Source organism: Sinocyclocheilus rhinocerous, unplaced genomic scaffold (assembly GCF_001515625.1).
Source record: "Sinocyclocheilus rhinocerous isolate Xijiao unplaced genomic scaffold, SAMN03320098_v1.1 scaffold735, whole genome shotgun sequence".
Lineage (NCBI taxonomy): Eukaryota > Metazoa > Chordata > Actinopteri > Cypriniformes > Cyprinidae > Sinocyclocheilus > Sinocyclocheilus rhinocerous.
Genome location: NW_015629505.1, coordinates 330,725 through 354,716, shown reverse-complemented (window position 1 = coordinate 354,716; position 23,992 = coordinate 330,725). Strand labels below are relative to the sequence as shown.

Sequence of the window (23,992 nt, the reverse complement as noted above, 5' to 3'; positions counted from 1 at the left end):
AATAGGTAAAAATACACCCAAATAAAAGGAACACGCCAATTATACGGGGCTTAAGGAGCGCACATGTGCCTCCGAGTTTAGTCACTTCACCTCCAAACACTACCCTGGATAAACCCGAAAGACACAGTCAATGGCATCCAGTACGACGCGTAAATCGTGTAATTTGGGAAAATGAGAGGGTATCAGAATCACATCGATGCTCGCGAGCGAACTCACGCGAGCAGCGTTTCCTCAGCACGCTACGTCTCCCGATAAAGCATCGCACATGGCGTTGATATAATTCATTTGTTTATATATTGGTTTATAGAGGTTCTTAAGCGAACTGGAATAGAAGTAATTGTAGACCTCGGTAACCATGTTTGGAAAAGAATTAGGTTGTTCAATGAAGTGATTCCGCTCTCAAAATGTTAAGACAATAAAAATGAGGTCTCGAGGGATTTTCTGTCCTCGAGCGGTAAGCGTTCTTGGTGAACGAGAGGAACCCAAACTTCCGCAAGGTCTCACGTTATTACAGGGAAACCAAATATATTGTTAGGATTACATTAAGATAGTCAGAACACGTATTTTGACTATAACCAATCACGATATCTAGAACAGATAAGTATCTTTATCAGGGCCCATATAGCAAAAACGTATTTTATTTTAGTGGGGTAGCCTATATGTAACGGGATGTTACTTGACATTAATTTACTTATTTTATGTAGCCTAAGTAGTGGGTTTATAAACTAATGTGTATGCTAATATGGAATCAATTGAATTATTATGACTTATGACTGTGTATATATATATAGTATTTATAGAGTTTTAGTTTTAATTACTTTTTCTTATTTGTAAGTCGCTTTGGATAAAAGCGTCTGCTAAATGACTAAAAGTAAAGTAAAAGTAAAGTAAGAATCAGTATAACATATAGTAGCCTAACCTATATCAAAATAACACTGAGTTACAGACAAATAAAAAAAATAATAAATTCTGTTACACGTCTATAATAAATGTATGTCATTGTGCTTCTTAACATTAGTATATTAGTCTCTTCTCCTCACGCCTAAATCTAAATGACTTATTTCCCCACTTGACTGCAATTTATCCATTCATTTGTCAAAATTGTGACTGTTTTGCACATCAGACTCAGGTGAAGCTGCTTCTGATAAACTGCGTCCAATGACACGAACTCTGGCTGATTTTAGTAACTCTATAGGATACAACTCTCATGCAGTCGGGTGATGGACACGTTCCAGACGTGAACCCCACACAAGGAATACTCTGTTGCACTGGATGTCTCCCGGTAGCCTCCCCCTGCAGGCCGGCGAAACCGGCATAAAACAATTACTGTATGTTCGCCGTCTGAGCCGCTTAGCTGGGAAACACGAGACGACTCGTGTATTCATGTTCCCGGGCGCGCCTGAATAAAGCACAGAGGCGAAAGCGGTTCGTATGGTTTGCGCACAGGATCTTAGAGCGGAGAACATGTGAGAGAGGAATGGGAAACTGGAAACTGGATTACACTTTACAGAAAGACGCAAAAGGGGTTACGTTCAGGTACGTTCATTCAGCCTACATTTTACAACTGTTTTCAGATATGACTTCTAAATATTTTCCCTCAGTAAGTCGTGTCGCGTCGCGTCACATTCATTAAACTATATGACAGGGATGTCACAGTTTTTGGTTCATTTCCATCGCGCTCTATGGAAGGTCCCCGAATGTTAACTTTTTTTTCATAAATATTTGTTTCTCTCTCATAAGAATGTAGGCCTAAATAATTATGTAAAAATAGATAAGTACGGTTAAAAAAATGTCAAATCAAAAGAAGTAGATGATAAAGCAGGTTTTTTCTAGCTAACGTTACATGTAAAATCTATACACGTTCTGTTCTAGTCTTATGAAATAGGCTATTTGTGTGTTACTGACCGGGATTATAGACCTCCCTGTGTCAAATACGCATCATTCATTTTGAATACTTGATGTTTTGCAAGTTTGCATGAATAAGCTGCTGTAGAAGTTTCAAACAAATCAGTCATCAGTTCCCTCAAATATTCCTCACTCGCGTCCACTCAGACTCACGTGCTTAATGAGTTCTAAGTGTTTTGTTTTGACTGAAATGATCTTCTTTACGCATTTTTTACATTGACATTAAAACCGTCTTTACCTACTGAAAATGAAGTTTTTCTGGAAAGTATGTCTTGGGAGAACTCACCGATATAGTGAACACAAAAAGGTCTATCATCTTTTTCTGTTTCACAGGATTTTGACAAGGCGCAGCGGCTCCGTTGAGTAGGACATCCCCACGGCGGCCAAGGCGCTTTCAGCGGACACAGGGGGAAAGAAGGACTAATATACCAAAGATGAACACAATTGTGTTTAATAAGTTAAGCAGCCAGGTTTTATTCGAGGAGAAGGCAAATGAAGTGGAAAGAAGCAGTCGAAATTATTTAGAGGCGATAGATGGACAGCATCCGGACCTGCTCGCCAGCAGCCCAGTCATCAAAGACAGCTCCGCTATCCGGCACAGGAGATCCGGGTATGTCAGAAACTTCAGGGTCTTTTGTAAAAATGTACTGCAGGTTCATTGACATGTTTCCTACGTAAAAAATAAATAAATAAATGTATAATACCCCAAAAATAAAGCAGATGTAGGCTACTGTAAAATACTTCTATCATATTTCAAGTGAAATATTTGTTTCCATAAATTTAACTCGATTTTCTTCATCAGTAAACTCACTCGAAATGGCCTAAAAATAGAACGTATTTATCACTGCAGGTTGTCACATTTTAAAGTTTTAAAGGATGCGTTTTTTCACAATTGATGACAACTGCTTTGCACATCATTTATTTTTCATGACGGAATAATTATTCTGATTAGATACTTTGCAGAACAAAAACGGAATCCGCATATAATGATAGCTGTGTTCATTTTAACGCTGTTAATGCTTTTAACCGCGAGACAGCACGGAGAACCTTATTTAAGATAAACATCAAGTTGTTCAATTTCAGAGCCAACGGTGAAAAGCAGTGTCACGTCCAACTGTTTGACTTTTCATAGTCTTTGTGTTTTCTTTCCATAGATTTGCGCTCAGTTGTGGTTAGAGCATATGGTTTGAATTCACAGCCTGTTCGCCTTCTTATCTAGGATACGTTGAGGTTTCAAAAAGAGAATTGCAAGAAATTAATATTCACAATTCAATTAAGTCGCTGTCGATGGTGCTGAATTAGCAGGGGCTTGTCGTTCGGGTACATGAGGTCATTCGTGTTCGGTAGCAAATTTAAAACACGTCCAGGTCTGTTTCTAATAAATAAACATTTCCTTCAACTGTATGTGTGGTCCAGTCAATCACGAATATTTTTGTAGGGCGCAAGAAGAAACCATGTCATCCCTTATTTGCCCTCCGAACCCAGCGCGTTCAGCCTCACCGCCCCAAGCTGTTTACCCCAACCTGTTTTTTATTTGCAGACAACACAGTGCTTCATTATACGACTGCGAGCAACACCGAACCTAAAAGTGATGTCTTGTGAAAAACTTGTGTAAACATCCTCCGCTGCGGGTGCGTCTGGCTCGCGCTTACTGGAGGTCCGTTTGCGCGTGTAAGCGGAGCCAATAGGATAACAATAGCCGCGCTGCTCGCCTCAAAGGGAATATCACTGCTAATGAAAATTATTAATATAAATACAGAGGTGTGTGTCGCCAATATCGAGAACAGGGAGGGAAAACTTCTTTAGGTTGTTAATACAGTTCTGGGTTACAAGGAACATATTTGCGGAACATGAACCTCGGAGCGTTGGGAAAAATATGTTAAATGTGCAGTCAGGTATTTGGAAGATAACAAGGTGATATACTGACATCTACAGGTTTAAATGTCCAGCTTCTGTCCTCTCTTGAAAACAAAGGTTCCAATTAGAAAAAAAGCTGACTTACGGGCTGATGCTATAAAGGAGAACATTTTAAAGTTCCACATTTTTTTGTTCTTTAGTACTTTGGAGAACCTAGCTATATTGAAACAGAGGTCTTGATAAAAGAGGAACCATTAAAGAACCTTTATTTTTAAGTGTGATACTTAACATGAATTTAGAATAAAAGTGACTGTGGCAAACCATCTTACATCTCAGTACCTATAAAGTCTAGAGATTTTTCTTTTTCAATCTTTTCAATGGACACAGTACATAGCATGTGTCATTGTGCAGATGTTGGATCACATGCAATTATTCTTGTGCACAGTGTTTTTTGCAGCTGGACTGTGAACTGATTTTGAATGAAAATCCCTCATTTGGGAGAGTTAATTATAGCATGATGCTGGTTTCACAAAGCATGAGTGTTGATTAGGATCTCATGTAAGAATATTTAACCCTTACATCTCTTAAAATTGAACCTAACATGTTTACATGTTTTTCTCTAAATATCGATTGTATTTTCAATTTCAATTTTCAACATGTAAAAGTTGTAAACGTTTACCTCGAGGTCACTGGTCACTGCATGTCACTTTTAGAAAAAGTTGGTTGTTATTTTATATTGATGATGATGTTACCACTAATAATAATAAACTTAAAATTTTTCTGTTACTAATTTACATTGTTATATAGTGTTGATTATTTTCCTGACATTTCCTAGCAATAAAACAGAAGGCACCCCCAAAAGAATTAAAAATAAGTTTCTCTCTGTGGAAAATATGTAATAAATCAATCCTATGGAATTTCTCCACGCAAGTGCCCATTCTTAAATCTTGTGTACCCTCACTGGGAGAGTTAATTATAGCATGATGCTGGTTTTACAGGGCATGAGTGTTAATTAGGCTCTCATGTAAGAATATTTAACCCTTACATCTCTTAAAATTGAACCTAACATGTTTACATGTTTTTCTCTAAATATCGATTGTATTTTCAATTTCAATTTTCAACATGTAAAAGTTGTAAACGTTTACCTCGAGGTCACTGGTCACTGCATGTCACTTTTAGAAAAAGTTGGTTGTTATTTTATATTGATGATGATGTTACCACTAATAATAATAAACTTAAAATTTTTCTGTTACTAATTTACATTGTTATATAGTGTTGATTAGTTTCCTGACATTTCCTAGCAATAAAACAGAAGGCACCCCCAAAAGAATTAAAAATAAGTTTCTCTCTGTGGAAAATATGTAATAAATCAATCCTTTGGATTTCTCCATGCAAGTGCCCATTCTTAAATCTTGTGTAATTGTCATGAGATTTATGTGGTTTGTGTCGGCTTGTTTTTCTCCACAGGTCTCGTCAGAACCCAGGAAAGGTACGGCATAAACGGCAAGCTCTGCAAGACATGGCCCGGCCTTTGAAACAGTGGCTCTACAAACACCGGGACAATCCGTACCCAACTAAAACAGAGAAAATCCTTCTTGCGCTTGGCTCACAAATGACACTTGTGCAGGTAAGTTCATTTCCCACAACTTTTCCATACACGTGTTACCAAGAGCTACTAGTTCTTGACAGAAGGATTATTAAAATGACAGTTTTCTTTTACACTGAGATGAAAATGCAGGTGTTCATTCCAAACACAAGTTGCAACCAACTCACATTTGCTCTAGTGAAGGCTTTCTTTTTTCTATATCTAAAAATTCAGAGACATTCTGGCCTGTGTTTAACTCTTCATATGTGTTTTCCAGTCCATGCTGAGCGTTGGTTTGTGTGTACATATCTGTCTCAGTCTGTGTCTCTGTATATACATGAAGACATAAACATGTTCTCTAAATTTGTTAAGAATTGGCCCAGCCTGAATATGCTATTCTGGATGACCCTACAAATTTAATCTGGTTCTAATATTCATGAAAAGGACCCATTTATTAAAAAATGTGAGCAGACTGCACTGCAATATGGGAAAAAAAGACTTACAAACACAAAACCTATGCTCAATTTCAGTGAATAAATCATCTTACGTGACTGAACAAATCTTGAACATCCCCAGACTTTAGTACCTAAGATACACCTGGACTTTTCTCATTGCTAGAGTGCTTTGCTACCACGTGCTACGATACTCAATGCTTCCTTCAAAAACTGGCCTCCGTTGACCTGTTTAAAGTGTACCTTTGAGAACTTTATATAAAGCAGAGGTCAGGAAACTCAGGGCTTGAATAACATTTTTAAAGCACAATGCCTGCATAAGTGGCTTGAAGTGTATCAGGCATGAAAAGTTTTCCTAGTGTGACATCTAATGGTCTCTGGTCTCTGTGAAATGGAGAAGGCTGGGTTAAATATTGTTTTTATTGCAAAAAGACAGACGTCGGGTAGAGGAAAAGGAATATTATTAGGTGAGAGTGGCAGAGGCCAGAATAAGCACCCAGGTCGTCATCATCTCAGTTGAAGAAGACTTAATGTTATGTTACATTCACAGTGTCCCTGGGATATCTGTGTGTGGCATCAGCCTGCTATTTTTAATAGTTTTCATAGTGTTCCGATAAATAAAGCAGTGTATGGGTCTTTTAGTCCAAAAACACATCTAGGTATGGAAGACAGTAGGAGAGAAAAACTGAATCAATAAAAGATACAGGTTAAACTGAACTTTTGGGTCTTTTTTAAGCATTTATAATTCCTTTGATTTATTGGTCAGACTTTCCTGAGTACCATTCCAACACCCTCCCTCTTTTCTCAGGTGTCTAACTGGTTTGCAAATGCTCGACGGCGGCTGAAGAACACAGTTAGGCAGCCTGATTTGAGTTGGGCCCTTAGGATCAAACTCTACAACAAATACGTCCAGGGCAACGCGGAAAGACTGAGTGTCAGCAGCCATGACTCCTGCTCTGATGGTACGACACTCTCTCAAGCTCGCACACACAATCACACAACTGAGCCTAATTATTCTTACAGTGCTTATGGATACTTACCAAAAACACACATTCACAGAAGTGCCAAGGCTGAATGTGACACTTAAACCAAGGATATTTAATATTGAACAATGTTGGGGACCAAATATGAAGTTTAACACTCTGTCATTGAAAAACTCATATTGATTAAATACTAATGAGAAACTTGGAGGGAATGTATCATGTGGTGATTATAGTCCTGGATGAGATGCACACTTAAAGGAATAGTTCACCCAAAAATAAAAATCCTGTCATGATTTACGCACTGTCATTTAATTCCGACCTGTTATTATTTTCTTTCTTCTATTGAACACCAAAGAGGATCTCTTAAAAATGTCTCTGTTTTTTGGCTCTATACAATAAAAGGCAGTAGGGTCTAATGTTGGTTTGGACTCCACTGTCTTTTATTGTATGAACAAAAACAGTTGCAACATTCTTCAAAATATCTTATTTTGTGTTCATCAGAAGAAAGTCAGTCATTGAGGGTGATTAAATGATTAAATAATTTTCATTTTTGGGTGAACTATTTTACCAATGTAAAGTTTAACCGTCGGTCATTTAAAAAAGCATATTGATCAAGCACCAATAAGAAAATTGGGGGAGAATGTGTCATCCCCAATGTTTGTGGTTGTTATGGTCCAGGATGAAACACACACACACACACACACACATACACCTAAAGGAATAGTTCACCCAAAAATTAGAATCCTATCATGATTTACTAATCTCTATGACTTTCTTTCATCTGTCGAACACAAAAAAAAGGAGAATCTTGTGGGGTTTTTGGTCCATAAAATAAAAGTCAATTGGGTCAAATATTGTTCTGGACCCAACTGTCTTTCATTGTATGGACAAAAACTGATACAACATTCTTCAAAATATCTTCTTTCTCAAGTCAGTTTCTGACTCAATAGCACTTGAGAGTTTCAGTTGATTATCTATGTTTTACTGAAGACATACAAGACAAAAGATGTGCTGAAAACAACAAGGACAAGTCAAGAGATAAATAACAGTAATGATATTTCTTCTTCTTTTTTTTTTTTTTTGAAACAAAAGGGTGAGGTGAGGGTGAGTAGTAAGCTAGTAAACTATCCCTTTGAGAAGGTGCATATGTAGTCAGACATGTACATCATGTGTTGCACAGATATTGCAATAAACACTGTTCATCACTGATTTAAGTATACACACACACACACACCGTGCAATTAATACTGCTCTTTAAAACAAACAAGCACAAACAAATTCATCTATCCTGGTGCTAAATTTGTGTGGTATGAAGTGTTGTGGTATTTATAAGAAACTGGGGTTTTATACAGCATGTAGCTGAAACAGACCAGACAAGACGCTTAAACGCGGATGTTTTATTACAATGCAGTCAGTGCAACACTCCAAACATTTTTATAGCATCGTATAGCAGCCAAGCCATAAATCAGGGTCAGGGTATGTCGAGTGCAGCGCTCATGTGTGCATCCTCCTCTGTGTTTAAGTTAACTGGACAGACGCGTAGGCTTACAGACAGTCATGCACGCTGTGATTAACACACCGCAATGGGGCATCAGGACTCAACCACAAACACTCGCACACAATCTTGTGCTTACATGCACAAACACAAAAACATCCTAGGTAACTATCTAAAGTTCTCTCTTTTCCTTCTCTCTTTCTCTCTCTAATTCACACACTAAGGCGTTACAACTGAAGTGATGTTGCTAGCTGTCTGACAGACTGCATGTTTGTTGGCCACATCGCTTAGCATAAGCATCCGCACACATCCCCCTGTGCTTAACAGTGACCTCCAAACACACACACTCTGTATTAGATGATTAGATATCTTGGATGAGGACACACACTCTGTGGTTAAAAGAGGAATGCCCAGTCCGTACCTCTCACATCTGTCTTATCCTACAAATAACTTCCTTCTTTTCTTACAGTGGAGAATGGCACAGAAACTGTGTCAGCAGCTAGCATATCCTTTGACCTCAAATTCCCTCATTATCAAATCTAAACCTGCCATAGAATTTATGCGCAGAACTTAAAATGAAAAATGATTGTATCAACACTTCCGGAAGTGTATTGATAACTAGTTCAATCATGACAACTCTCGGAACATTTTAGCATGGTCCATTGGCTGCATATGCAGCATGAACCAATCAGCTTGTGCCAAGTCGTTTAACTCTCTGAATATCATCAGTTACGTTAACACCCCGTCAGAATGCGCCATCTAGAGTTTCATGACTGAACTATATATTTATGTTGGTATGGGTAAAGTTTTTGATGCGCTAAACCTTTTCTCTTTTAAAAAATCTATAGAAAATTCACTTTTTAAACATTTCCAGAGGAAAATATGTCTTTCTCTACATTTTTGTATTAGCTCTTGTTCAGAGCACACATAGAGAAAAGCAGAGAAAGATTATATTGACATGTTTGAGTAAATAATAAACATGAAAAAAAATTCATTGCGTCATGTTAAATGATAAATAACCTCATTGACCCCCAATATTCAATGTTGTACTGCTTTATTTATATTTAAAGAAAGAGGGGAGAACTGTTTAGATGTAAAAGAGTGCCGTACCATAAAAAAATATGCTTTTTATGTTTATTTCTTCTGATGTTGGGGTTGATTTTGTGACCTGTTTTCTGTGAGATTCACCAAAATATTGTGAGCCATGATTATACAGAACATCATGTAACATCATACAAGTTGTTTACTATGCATATGAAATGTCTAGCTGTTTAGAGGGAACATTTTGTTGCACAGACGTTTCATCAGGTCTGTCATTCCCGTGTCTGAGCTCAGTAATTATGTGCTACAGAAGATCTGAGCTTCAGACACACTCTTCACACATTTGAGTCAAGATAGAACCTTGCAGTGAAATCCTAGCTCACTTAGGAGGCATTCACTCACGCAATCCTAACCCCTTATCCTAGGAAATATTGCATTTGTGTGAACTCCAGTGTTTACCTTTGTTTCCTACATTATGGAATGGTTGTCAAGGTAGTACACAATACGGGTGCACTAAAACAATCTTGACTAAAAAAAAGTTGACTTTTTGTGAGCAATGTGGCTCTGCTATGCTGAAAAAAAAAGTAATTTGGGCCATTGATCTTCAGTAAATCAAAATCAACAAGGAATCCACACACCTAGTTAAAAATGAAATTGGTGATTCAAAGGAACATGAAAATTTAAGTCGATGATTATATACATGTGGCAAAATGTTCTGAAGACCACAAGGACAAGTCAAGAGATAAATAACAATGGTGGAACTGCAAGTGCTAAATGTTCTAATTGTATTCTGCAACAAAAGTATTAACTTCCTTGGAATTGTGACATTAGTGGCAATGTCAACAGGGAGGAAACATTTTGGACCATCCCTTCTGTCGTATTGCAAACAACATTAATGCCCCTGATAGTTTTCCTTCAAAAATGAACAAACAAAGTCTCACAATAAAACATGTCAGTGTCTCTTATTTATGTTCTTTAATGAATCACTGATGGGACTACAGGTGGCTAAGCAAATAATAAGAGATGAATGATTGGGTGTTTTTACAGAATGATCAACGGAAAGGAAAGATCAACTGAACACACTCTCTCCAAGGCTGAGATATGACATTGGAATGTCCGAAGAGTTTTTTTCCCCTGTTGATGAGAAAGTTAATACTTTTATTGGTTTTGTTACCAAAAAGCAGAATGAAATCAGGCGATTTATCATTTGCAGTTCTACAAAAGTTTTTTTATCTCTTCACTTGTCCTTGTGGTTTGTAATATTTTGGCAAAAATAACAGACAACTCCGTACCATGATTAATGGACATCATACGGTTGTCACATTTACCCTTCAGTCTAGAATAAAAGCTGTTACTGTGTGAGAGTAGATAAATCTATATAGTCAAAACAATCCATTGGTCCTAGTAAAACCTGTTCACTTTCAAAAGATTGGGGTCGGTAAGATTTTTAATTATTTTAAAATAAGTCTCTTATGATCACCAAGGCTGCATTTATTTGATCCATAATAATAAAAATAATAATAATAATAATACTGTGAAATGATATCACAATTTAAATAATAGTTTTCTATTTGAATCTATTCTAAATTGTCATTTATTCCTGTGATGGCAAAGTTACATTTTCAGTAGCCATTATTCCAGTCTTCAGGGTCACATGATCTTTCACAAATCCTTCAAATATGATGATTTACTGTTCAAGAAACTTTTCTTATTACTTATTCTTATTACTGTTGAAAACAGTTGCTCCTTAATATTTTTTTGAAACCCTGATACTTTTTTTTTTTTCAAAATTCTTTGATTAATAGAAAATTCAAAAGAACAGCATTTAACATAGAAATCTATTGTAACATTATAAATGTCTTTACGGTCACTTCTAATTAATTTAATTTGAATACAAGTTTTAATTTCTTTTTTTTTTTAAATCACCAAACCACCAAACTTTTGAATAGCAGTATATTCATTCTTGTCCACCTGTTGTTTTTTGTTTGCTTGTTTGTTTTGCTTTGATTTAGTTTATTTGAAGCACTAAAATGTTTCCTTTTTTTGGACTTTCTCTTTTTTTTTCTCCCTTTTAGTTTATCACATGTATATTTTAAATATTTATAATTCATATTTAGCATACATGTATTTTATCTTCTGTAAATATAATCTTGGACTGTGTCTTGAACTTTTTTATTTATTTTGTTTTTATACTTTCTCAAATTATGCCATGCTATAGGCTCAAAGATTCAGATCTTCTTTAATTCAGCCTCTGTAGCAGAAATCGGTCTCTCATCACCAAATTTGATCTGACACACTCACTTGCAGTTGGGAGGCCCATGTTTTCAAGGAGTATAATCCAGTCAAGAGTTTTCGATGTGCCGGAGGGGTCATGCAGAAGAGAAGGGGGATTAAATGAAAATGTGACCGTGTCTCTCCCTGCTGAGATGGTGTAAAGGGCAGGAGATCAAAATATTGACTTTTTGTAGTTCAGTACTTTTTCTTTTGCAAATGTCTTCTCAAATGTGTATTGACATATTTGTATGTATTCTGCATCACATCCAGATGGTGACCCAGCAGCACGGGCCCAGGTCGGGGAGTTCAGTAAGCCAATGTACCACAGCGTCATCAAGAAGGAAGGTGGCGCTGTGGGTCCGGGTCTTCGAGCCGCTGCAGACGCCTCATTGTCTGATGACTATGTGTCACCGCCCAAATACAAGAGCAGCCTGTTGCACCGTTACCTTAACGACTCACTCCGTCATGTAATGGTGGCCAACGGCGTAATGGACGCAAGGAGGAGGAACCACTCAGGCTCTTTCAGCTCTAATGAGTATGATGAAGACCTGCTGTCACCGTCTTCTTCTGAAGCAGAAGCCAACTTTATCTACAGAACTGGTGAGCTGCTGCCAGTCTTACATTCTTTCCTTGTCTGTGTCTGTCTCTCTCACTATTTGTGAGGAAGAAGGGCATCTTGAAGCTGTTTCATCAGCCCAGTATCAGCTGTATGATTTTGGCTTCTTGTTCTACAACAAGGAGAGTCACAGAGGGGTCATATGTTTTCTCTTCTCTATTCTACACATACACATAGTTCTATTAATCATTTCATTTCAACCTGACATTTGTAAATATTATGAAATACGTTTTTAATAGTATGAAAATACTAGTAAGTTAAAAATATTGCAGCTCAATAGTTCAAAGGATGTGTGCTTTTTATATTAAGCTTTGTACTTTTGATAAAACGTTTAAGGTCATGGAAGTTCAGCTCTGCCAAAGTTTAGGCCTCTCTAGCTCGTCTGTTTAAGGTCAGCGTTGGTTCGGAGTCTCTCGGGTAGGAAGCGTCTGCAGTCCTCACAGTCAACTGTGTTTGCTCCCATGTGCTGTTTAAGTCCTCCAGGTGTTTGTGATGTTATCGCAAATCTTTCAGATATTCCAAAATGACAAATATGTTTCAGGAGAGTTCTGGCAATTATTTAAGCCCTGTTCATCATCATCTGGAAGAATGTCAGCATCTATTGATCAGTCGTAAGAATTTATGTGAGATGCTGAGTCTGCGACTAAGGCCTTCGAGCGCTTGTGTTTGCTCTCTCTTCTCTTCGAGAAAGAGTTTCTTCAGGTCAGATCACTGCATCTTTGTCTTGACAGAATTCATAACTGATAACATTGTTTGCTCTTCACTTCTTCGCTTACATCAAGCCTTGGGGATCTCACCATGCAGTCTTTGTTTTACTTTGTTTCTCATTTCATTTTGCCATTTCTTACTGACAAACATGGTTTGCATCAGGGGCGTAGATGACGCGAAGGTCGTGTCCCCCCCACTTTTAATATCACGTAAATTCGTCCCCCGCTGTTTTAAATAATAATAATAATAATAATAATAAAAAAGTTTCTTGAGCAGCAAATCGGCATATTATAATGATTTCTGAAGGATGTGACACTGAAGACTGGAGTAATGATGCTGAAAATTCAGCTTTGATCACAGCAATCATTTTAAAATATATTCAAATAGAAAGCAGTTATTTTAAATAGTAAAAATATTTCACAACATTACTGCTTTTGCTGTACTTTGGATCAAATAAATGCAGGCTTGGTGAGCAGAAGAGACTTCTTTATAAAACATTAAAAATCTTACTGTTCAAAAACTGTTTACTGGTAGGTTATATAGATTACAGAAATGTTATATTGTAATGTTATATATATATATTTTTTTAATTTTTTTATTTTGTATATAACATTTCTGTCCCCCTCACTTCTGAAATGATGGCTACGCCCCTGGTTTGCATTATCTCGGGGCTGAGGAACAGAACGCTGGAATTCTCTTCATACCCAAAAGCTGCTGCTAACTACTTTCTGGACCGGTGTTTAAATTCCCTGTGCTCTATATGACACAAGGCTGCTTATGTAGACATCTGCTGAGACAGACAGAGGGAAAGAGTTTTGGTGTACTTTGTTGCTTATTTCAGCTTGAATCAGTTCTTCCAAAACACTGTTATACACTTAAAGAATATTTATGAGTTATGTGTTTTTTCTCGGCTTTCATGCTAAATACCATTTCCTGGCTAAGGATTCTGATGGCTTTGTCAGGTAGATGAAGTGTCTGCTTGTCAGTTTGCAGATGAGAATTTGCCAGATGAAAAGTTTAACACATGATCACACACAGCAACATTTGCGTTGATATTGAATTTGTCATTAAATCCTGTTGCTGGTTAAAAGGGGTTTGTACTGTTTCCTCCTAAGATTTCACTCTCTCTTTTTTCCCTCCCTGTTGAAAAAAACAGCATATGCTGCTTAGGTATGTTTTGAAGCATGACAGCTGGTTTGAGCTGGTTTAAGCTGGTCCTTAGTTGGTCCCAAGCTGGTCCTAAGCAACTAGCTCCTGCTCAGGACCAGCTCATAACCAGCTTACAACCAGCTCAGGACATGCTCAGTATATGCTGTTTTTTTTTTTCAACAGGGTTGCTATTCTCTTTCCTTCCACTTTCTTTCTTTCTACATTCCAGAACATTTTCATACAAATATTCCTCAAGTTTCTGACTAATATGGCGTGAGGTTGAAATTTTAGATCTATGGTCTATGTTTTTTTTTAAAAACAGCTGTCTGTCTGTCTCTGCACTGTGTTAGCCAAATATGCTAATGTTTTAGCTCAGACATCTTTAAACCAAAGTGGCATCTCAGAATACAGTGGTTAAATGTAGCTTAACGGAACAAATTGGATCTAAAAGAGCTCTCTCCTCACTTGAAGTTTCACAGATCAGACGTGGCAAAGGAGCCGTCAGGCCATCAAAGCCTCTGATGGAAAACTAAAGAGGCTATTGTGTAAGAAAAATACGAAATAAAACGCAACGGGAACCCTGATGGGAGTTTCATTGAAAACAAGAAGTGAGAGAATTCCAGGGTACATGCCAGGGATTTTATGTCAAATTGCACTTTAATGGGATATTTAATGGCAGGAATCTCGCTCAGTGTTTTCCCTGCATGCGTGGTACTGGGTTTAGGGCCGTCCTGTATGATATAGATCATATGCCGCACTGCCAGAGTGGATGGGAGTTTGCACTAAAGTGAGAGCATGCAGGAAAATATTTCTCAGAACTTTGTCTAACGCTTTAGATGTATTTTCACAGGTTGGATCAGGGGCTGGTTGAAAGTGAAAGTGCATCACATGGTACATAAACTGGCTGCTGCACCATTTATTCTAGAGCGACATGTTATTTATCCTCATATTGCTTTCAGCAGGATCCTTGTGATCCAGTTATTGTAACTTATGTGTCATTTGAGGAGTTTATGAATATATTATGATATTATGTTTCAGTGAACTGAAATGAATGAGATAAAAGTCATATATATCTCAATACTTAAATCTGACTTTGAGGGTTTTTGGTACTTCTGACTATTACACCCATTCAAAACGTTTAGGGTTTAGTAAGAATTTTTCTTCTTTATTTATTTATTTGGAAAGAAATTAACACTTTTATTAAAAAGGATGCATTCAATTAATCAAAATTGATAGTAAAGACTTTAAAATTTAAAAAGTTTAAAATTTCAGTTCTCCATTGTTAAGAATTCTTCTTCATTGCCCAGAAATATAAAAAGAAGAAGTTATTTATATGTTTGCGATCATTAATGTAAGTTAAAAAAAATTGACAAAGGTAAAAAAAAAATGTTGGTAAGGTTTTCTTTTTCCAATCTGTCTTTTTGCTGTGCTTTATGTATGTTAGCCGTGCACTGTGGGACATATTTCTTCACAGAACCAAGAATGTCACCTGTGTTTTACGACATGAAAATACTTATTTTTCAAGGTCAGTGGACATTAAACAGAAGCAGGAGGCAGAAATATGTTAAATGAAAACAGAAAGGCTTGACAAGGCCACCGGGGCTCATAGGTGCCAGTCACTCATAAGAGTCCTGCAGACTCATTGGACTGAAGCCACCAAAAGAAAAGTACAATCTCTCCAACTCAAAAACATTAGAGCAGATTTCAGGCCTGCCTCACCACGATCAAAGGCAGGTGGGCAATTCATCCAAGCCTAAACATGCAACAGAGTGGGAGCACGTAAATTCAGGCATTATTAATGTGCAGGGCCTGCTGTTCATCAGATGATTGACAGCCCTCTGTGTGTACAGCTGGAAATAAACGGCACACTTTTATTGCTGTTTTTGCACAGTTGTACTACACATCCAACCACATACAGTACATAAAAACATTGAGAGTCTGATGCCATTAAAAAGCTTGAAAGTCTCTCTTTCTCTCAAAGCACAACAGGTTTTGGCTAACATATTTTAGCGTTGTTTGACAGTGACATACAGTGCAGGGGAGAGAAACAGCCTGACAGGGATATGGCATTTAAAGAGTACATGCTAAACTGCCTGATTTATGGTATCTGACTGCTCACTGACCACAGAGCCACAGGACAATGACTGATCCAGCTCTACTATGCACATCTCAAATGGCAGAAAACGTTTATGAAAACATCTCTATTTCATTTCGATCGTCAAAACTGTAATATTAAGCTTCACCATTAGATTTTATTACACGCTCAGAAAAAAAGGTACAACAGCTGTCACTGAAGCTGTACCCTTTAAAAAGGTACGAATGTGCACTCTTTATGTGCAAAGGTATAGCTTTTTGAAAGGACCCAGTGACAGCTTTTGTACCTTTATTTTTTTATTTTATTTTATTTTAGAGTGTAGTAAATATTCTCATACATACACACTTGTGAATATGTGTAGTTGAGGTATAACATGCCCAAGGCCTTTTTTAATCAACACTAAAACCATTGGTTGAAATATAAATTAATTTATAAGGTCAATTCTATATTTTAGGTCCTGTATAATACAATATAATAAATATAATAACAAAATGCTGTTTAAACAGTTTTACATGGACTATAATATGTCACATCACAGGACTTGTCAACTTCCCAAAAGTATTTCATGTCAACTACCCATACGCACTCACAGAAACACCAAGATTTCCTTCTCTTGAAGAAGTTTTCTCCATTCTCCCACTCCATCCCTCCCAGGGAGGGACGACTGAACAATCCTTAAGAAAGAGGAGGCTGAGGCTAAGATTTACTTCAGACTCTAGGTTACAGTTGTCAGGATGGAGTCTCATCATCCATCACCAGAGGGAGAGAGTAGAGAATGTTGAGAGAAGTGAAAGGTGGAGAAAAGAGAGATGAAGGACGGGAGTAGGAAAGGAAGAAAGGGGAGATGAGAGATGAGCTGGAAATTGGAAGATGAAAGCTGAAGTACTGTGAAAGAGAGTTAAAATAGTGAATAATGCACAATTAAAGCCACATAAAAACTGAGATGAGAAAATATGCAACTCCTCCTTGTTATAATGAGAGATACGAACAAATACAGAGACCTAGACAAGCGTCTACTTGTGATTGCACTCATTGCATTGTACTCATAATACTAACTTTTAGTAACAATAGCATTAACAATAGTATTTTCATGGCTTTTATACATTTATTATCAAATTAATTTTTACAGTGTAATACATAATTATAATAAATAATCATTATACAATTGTTTTATTTTTAATTAGTATTTTTTATTAGAAATTCTTTGTGTTCTCAATAGCTTTATAATAGGATCTCGGAGACCAAGTAAGCATTTTCTTAGTAGCATGAATAATTTATTACAAGTCAAGTCAAGTCACCTTTGTTTATATAGCGCTTTTAATAATACAGATTGTGTCAAAGCAGCTTTACAGTATCAAAATAGGAAAATAGTGTGTCAATGCAAAAAGACAATAGTAAACACTCAATTTTCAGTTAAAGGCAGTTCATCATTGAATTCAGTGATGTCATCGTCCAGCTCAGTTCAGTTTAAATAGTATCTGTGCAATCAAGTCCAGGATATCGCTGGAAATTAAGTGTCCCCAACTAAGCAAGCCAGAGGCAACAGCGGCAAGGAACCAAAACTCCATCGGTGACAGAATGGAGAAAAAAACCTTGGGAGAAACCAGGCTCAGTCAGGGGGCCAGTTCTCCTCCGGCCAGACGAACCAGCAGATCCAAATTAATGCAGCCTAACAATCCTTTAACGGATTTGAGTAATAGAAAAGTGTAAGTGTGTTATGTGTAAACCAGGTTGAAGAGATGGGTTTTTAATCTAGATTGAAACTGACAGAGTGTGTCTGCCTCCCGAACAGTGTTAGGTAGATTATTCCAGAGTTTGGGTGCTAAATAGGAAAAGGATCTGCCGCCCGCAGTTGATTTTGATATTCTAGGTATTATCAAATTGCCAGAGTTTTGAGAGAGCAGCGGACGTGGAGGACTATAATGCGATAAGAACATTACAATACAACACTCTCTACGATACAACATTGTCTATGTACCCAGACACTGGTAGATAAGTTTTCATCCATCTTTTATCATTTAGTTTTTGGAGCCATTTGTAACTTGATAAAAGATTAATTTCAAAACTTGTTCCAAAAACTGAATTCTTAGTCTCTCGGCACAGTTCGGTGTATAAACTGTTCTGAAGCTCAAGAGCAATATATCATGATGAATTGCAAATAGTCCGAGACACACTTGAAAAGTGAGTGTGTGTGGATTATGGTGGCTTGTGTGGAGGAGAGGTGTAAACAGACACACACTGCTCTGGCTGCTTACATGTGAGAATAGATAGCAGACAGGAGGAAAGAAACAGTGAATGAATGGGAGGCTATTAGATGAGTGTGGAGAACCTAATGGCGTTAAACTGAGAGACTCTGACAATCGGAGCATCAGAAATAGCACAGCAGGGCCTGTGCATATTTGTCTAACTTGGAAAGTAAAGTTTTGTGGCAAGGGGGAAAATAAAAAGAGGCAGTTTCACAAGAATAGATTAACAAATGAAAACAGAAATCAAAGAGCGTATGGTAAAAAGAAAGAATGTGCGTGTGAGCAAATCTTAGAAGGATCATAGCAATTCAATTCACTATGTATTTTTGAATCAAGTCTGCAATCATTATTTAGTTCAGAAAACACTTTCAAACATTGTTACATTATATTCAATCACTGTTTTTTCCTTGAGGTTGCAGTCGAAAGCAATTCTGTTTTCATCTCTGGGCAGAATTAACTTGCAAAGAAACATACAAACTTGTAATGTGAGATCAAAACAAGCTTTTCCATTCTGCAAAATCATCTGCAATGATTCCGAAGTTTCTTGCTTTTAATTGTTTTTTCCATTTTGGAATGGCACTAAAGCTGAAGCAAAACTGAATTTTATTGGAGCTGAAAAAGGTTTGTGATGCGTTCTAGATGAAGCTTTATCTACGTCTGATAGCACTTTAGGCAAATGCTTTCAGCATGAGCCTCTCTCTCTCGCTCTCCCTCTCTTTGTCCTTCTGTCTCTCTTCCTAACATACGTCAGAGTGCAGATACTGTCTTGTAATACCTCAGTGGCGTGCTATGTCCTCTAGATAGCGTGCTTGAAGTCTGTTTGTGGGGCTTTTATAGGTACTGATAGGGTAAGAGATCAGAATCATTTGTCCAGCCATTAGCAAATAGCAGATCCACTCGTCCGCGTCCAGAACAGGAAGCCAATGGATGACCTCTAAGTCTTGTAAATGGTCAAGACTGGATTCCTCTGAGAAAATATGCATGTTAACACTAAGTTTTTCCCCCCCCCAGAGTGTTTCCTTGATCATGAACAAAAATTAACTTTCTTGTTCGCCCAAAAATTTGCCCAAAAAAGTCTTCATTTACTCACCCTCATGGTGTTCCAAAGCTGTATGACTTTTTCTTCTGCGGAGCACAAAAAATGGTGGTAGCCCAACATTTCAAAATTGTAATATGATTTGATTACCATTGACTTCAATTGTATGGACAGAAATCATCTGAGAGATTTCTCAAAATATTTTCTTTTATGCTCCACAGAATTTTACAGTCCTGTTCCACATGTACATATTATGTACTTATAGTGATTACAATAGCTGAGTAATAGTAACTAGGTACTAACACCTAAACCTAACCTTAACCCATGTAGTTTCCTTATACCACCATTACGTTCTTAGGTATGTACATTGTAAGTACACATAAGCACACATCCTGTAAAATAAAGTGCAACCGAATAAAGAAAGTCGTACAGGTTTTGGAACGACATAAGGGTGAATGAATAATAACAACAGAATTTTCATATCTCTTTAAGAGTTTTAATATTTGCCCCCTGTAATTACTGCTAACTATTCAAAATCACACAGCATGTCATCCAATTATGTTAAATACTAAAATGAATCAATTATCAATGTGAACAATTACACCTGTTATGAAATCAATTTACTATGAAATATAAAAATATCTGTAAAACAATACATATCATTACACAATAAATAACTTCCGTCATGTTCCTGTGGTAGATGAAATGTGGCTCTGTACTGTCTACTGTCAGAGTAGTGATGTGATTTTCTTTATATTCTGTATTTTAAAAGATTTTAATGAAAAAAACACCTAAAAATAGCTGCACATGCAACAATGTTATGTTTAAGACAGTGAATACGAAAATAATCAGTGTCTGTGAAAGCACTAAACCTATAATCCATCGCTACAGCCTAAAATAGCATAGTATTAAATATAATGTTTGTTACATAACACAATAAAACAAAAGATTATTTTACTACAGGAGCAATTTTACGCCCCATTTAAAACATCTGGGGCATTTGTGTCTCTTTTGCATTTTTGTCCCATGCCCATAATTAATTTGTGACTCAGACTGTTCTGTTATTTGGCTGGTAGAGAGTGTGTTGTGATGATTTGTGTGAAGATTTAACACATTTCACACACAGATGCTGAGGCCGTAAGTGTCATTAGTGGCAGCTGCTTTATCTTGGCCATGATTGGACCGTCATTGTTTGTCATCTGCTGTGCAAGTACACAGAAATCCTAAAAATTTGAAATAAAATCTTTCTAAGATGAGCTTTATTTTTTATGAGTGGCCATGTGTCCATGAGGCTGAAATATGATTTTCTGTTGGTCTCTCTCTTGCTTCCCCTGTTTACCCCAATACAGTATTGCCACTGTTTGGTTGTTCTTTCAGCTCGCCAGTCAAATCCACAGCCCAGAAAATGTCAGCACCCTCGACGCAGTTTGATCCATCACAGATTAATGTGCTGTGATTCAAAGGCTGAGGAAAGGAAGTCCAACAGTGTCCAGACTGATGTGTTTTTCACCACGGAGAGTTTTAAAATAATACAAGAAAATGTCATGTGCAAAGAATCACTACCATTCTTCATTCCTCTGTTGGGCCTCATGCCTCTTCCAACCACCCTGACCCCGAAACAGAGGATATCATGGATATTTATAGTGCAGCGATTACTGATAAACGTGAATGGAATGGAGAGAATGGAAGAACGGAGTCAGTAATAGGGCTGCTGTTTAAAGACGGCCATTACAGTGAATGAAACCTCAACCAAAAGTATGAACTGGGAAGGAAATGGGAAAACAAGAACCATGGCATTAGGTTTAAAAAAACTGTGAACGTCAGAGACGAGTTGAAGAGAGAAACAGAACAGAAATGATCGCAGGAAACAGTCAGAAAAATGGACGCAAACCAAAAGACAAACTCCGTTTATCTAGAGAGTGACCAGAAGAGACAGAAAGAGAGCGAGACGAGAGATAGAGTGGATGTTGAACTGGGGAGGAGGAGGCTGCCATCCTGGACAGCTAGTGAGGGTAGAGCTGGCAGAGCAGAGACGACACATGTGCCAGCTTCATTTTAACATCATTCACAGGCCTTCAGTGACATTATTAAAGAACAACGTTCATTTTTCTCAAGCACACATTGGACGCCCAGAGTAAAAATCAAGACACCAAGAACTGATGATGTCTGTCTGCTTTGGGCAGAACCAATTTTCCTACCCTTTATTTGAAACACTGTGAAAGATGTGACTGATATTTTATAACCCAGTAAAAGCAGGCAGAGATTATGGTCATGGGTTTGAGAAAGCAGTGCAGACTTCTCCAAATTCTCCGGTTGTTGCATTATAAATGGGACAAATTCATTGTCTGTTATTCTCTGATGTTCACTCATTTTAGCAGGTTATCTTGTTGAACTATAACTGCTTCTCTTTGTTCTACATGCTGGGATGTTTCTTGACAACTAGAAGCGGTACGTGCCCCGCGCAGCCACCACAGATTGACATTGACATCTTTTCCATTCTCGTCTGCATGGCTCCGTAGCCAAAAAGGCATGACATCTTGCCCAGATTCCATTTGTCACTTCTCTTCACGCAGCTGATAGATGGATGATCAAAAGAATGAATGAATGGATGGATAGAGGTGTATTTCCAGCCCCAGTCTGCTCTGACATGCCAACCATGATGCCATTCTGTCTCAGCTGTGAGTGCTCATTGAGAGTTTGCACGGAAACAGACCTGTCTGCAATATTTTACCTAACCGACCATGCCGCCAATGTCCATTCTACCCCGCCTGTAGAGTTTTTATTCTATATTCTACATGTATGAGTCATTAGCTACCCTTGAATTCAAGTTTTGTTCTTATGGCAAACTTCTGCAATCCAGGGACAGAAAGATCCACTTGTTCTCTGTGTTAGTCAATGAGAATTTGTTTTCTCTCTTAAGAGAGTAATCTCTACCAGATACTTGTGATTACTGAGTACTGACAGTTCAGGGTGAGAGGACTGGCCTGATAACGCTCTAATAGGTTGGCTGCAAGGTCTAGTATTATTTCTGCTTAAAGGACGAGCAGGGTTTGAGACAAATGCTTGGAGTTTTGTGTCTTAGTGGATTTTAATCATCCAGTGTTTGTGGATGTGTCTCTTTAAAGGAATGATTCACCAGAGAATTCTCATCATTTACTCACCCTCATGTAATTTTAAACATATATGACTTTCTTTCCTCTATGGAACGCAAAAGTAGACATTCTGAAAGAAGTGTTTTTTGCTTGTTTGTTTAAAATAATGTCCAGTGTTGTTTTGGACCAAACTGGCTTTCATTATATGAATAAAAACAATAGAAACACTCTTCAAAATATCTGCTTTCTTCAGAGGAAAAAAAAGTCATACAGGTTTAAATTATATGAAGGTAAGTAAAAAATATCTAGTTTAGCCATGAAAGTCTAGTGGAGATAGATAGATGCAGGCTGATAGGTTCTTTACTGTACATTCAATCTGCTAACAATCACATAACTTACTACACAGCACAAGCTGACTGGCTTCTGCTGAAGCAAGCAAGCCAATGAGCTTCAGTCTTCACTGCAAGTCTATTTTCAACCCATCAGGCCTCTTTAACAGCATTTTTATGGAGTATCTCACAAGTCCCCCAACTCACAGCTAACAGAGCCATTTCAAAACAGACCCGCTCAGTAGCAAAGAACGCTGCAGAAACGGATTAAAAAACACCAGAAAAATAGTAACATCTAGCACATTTTGATTTATAGAGAATTTCTAATTTCTTTGGCACAACCATTGTTTTAAAAAAATCTGAGTTTTAGATGTTTTAGGCAGCAGCATTTGGAAATGGCAGTGGGTCTGCATCCAATTTTCAGCAAGAGTTTCCCTGGGGGAGAGAGCGGAGTCACAGTCTGCTTCCAAATGAGGGTCGCTTAATTCACCGTGCAGACAAGCCCCCTTAGCACTGCTGGAGACGTCACATCAACATGAGTGACAGACATCAGCACATTTGTATAGAGTTCAAAGATTCGTTTTTTTTTTTTTTTAAAGATTTTTTTAATGTTTTTGAAAATCTCTTATCCTGACCAAGGCTACATTTATTTGATCAAAACTATGATATATATTTTTTTTAAATCTGTTTCATTTTTCAGTGTCACATGATCTTTCAGAAATCATTCTAATATGCTGCTTTGGTGCCAATTATTATAAATGTTGAAAACAGTTATCCTGCATAATATCTTTGTGTAAAAGGTGATCCATTTTTTTTCAGAATGAAATTGAAATATGATAAATACAAAGTTCAAAAGAACAGCATTTATTTTCAAACAATATTTCAGACATTTAAAGTATTTCTTTCATATGGCATTGTATATGTATATATATTTAACTTTTTAAGGCTGAAATAAACATCTGTTCTACCTTTATTTGACCCTCTAACTCTAGCACTTTCTATTCTATTTTAATTCTACTTTATCTATATTTATCTTCTTTTTTTATTTAAAAAACAAAAACAAAAAAAACACTAGCTTTCTATTTTTTCTATTCTATCTACTTGTTTTTCTTTGTGCGTGTGTGTGTAT

General features: G+C 37.2%; 1 protein-coding gene across 2 annotated transcripts in view; it reads left to right on the top strand.

Moving 5' to 3' along the window:
- Nucleotides 1-1,449: 1,449 nt before the first annotated feature.
- The window catches only part of mkxa (mohawk homeobox a), a 29,319-nt gene continuing 6,776 nt past the window's right edge, over nucleotides 1,450-23,992 (top strand). For both annotated transcript variants that reach the window (XM_016550909.1, XM_016550907.1), the window contains exons 1-5: nucleotides 1,450-1,536; nucleotides 2,239-2,515; nucleotides 5,230-5,389; nucleotides 6,608-6,761; nucleotides 11,863-12,192. In XM_016550909.1, coding sequence (XP_016406395.1) covers nucleotides 2,340-2,515; nucleotides 5,230-5,389; nucleotides 6,608-6,761; nucleotides 11,863-12,192 — 820 coding nt within the window. In that variant the 5' untranslated portion in view covers nucleotides 1,450-1,536; nucleotides 2,239-2,339. The remainder of the gene's footprint in view (nucleotides 1,537-2,238; nucleotides 2,516-5,229; nucleotides 5,390-6,607; nucleotides 6,762-11,862; nucleotides 12,193-23,992) is intronic.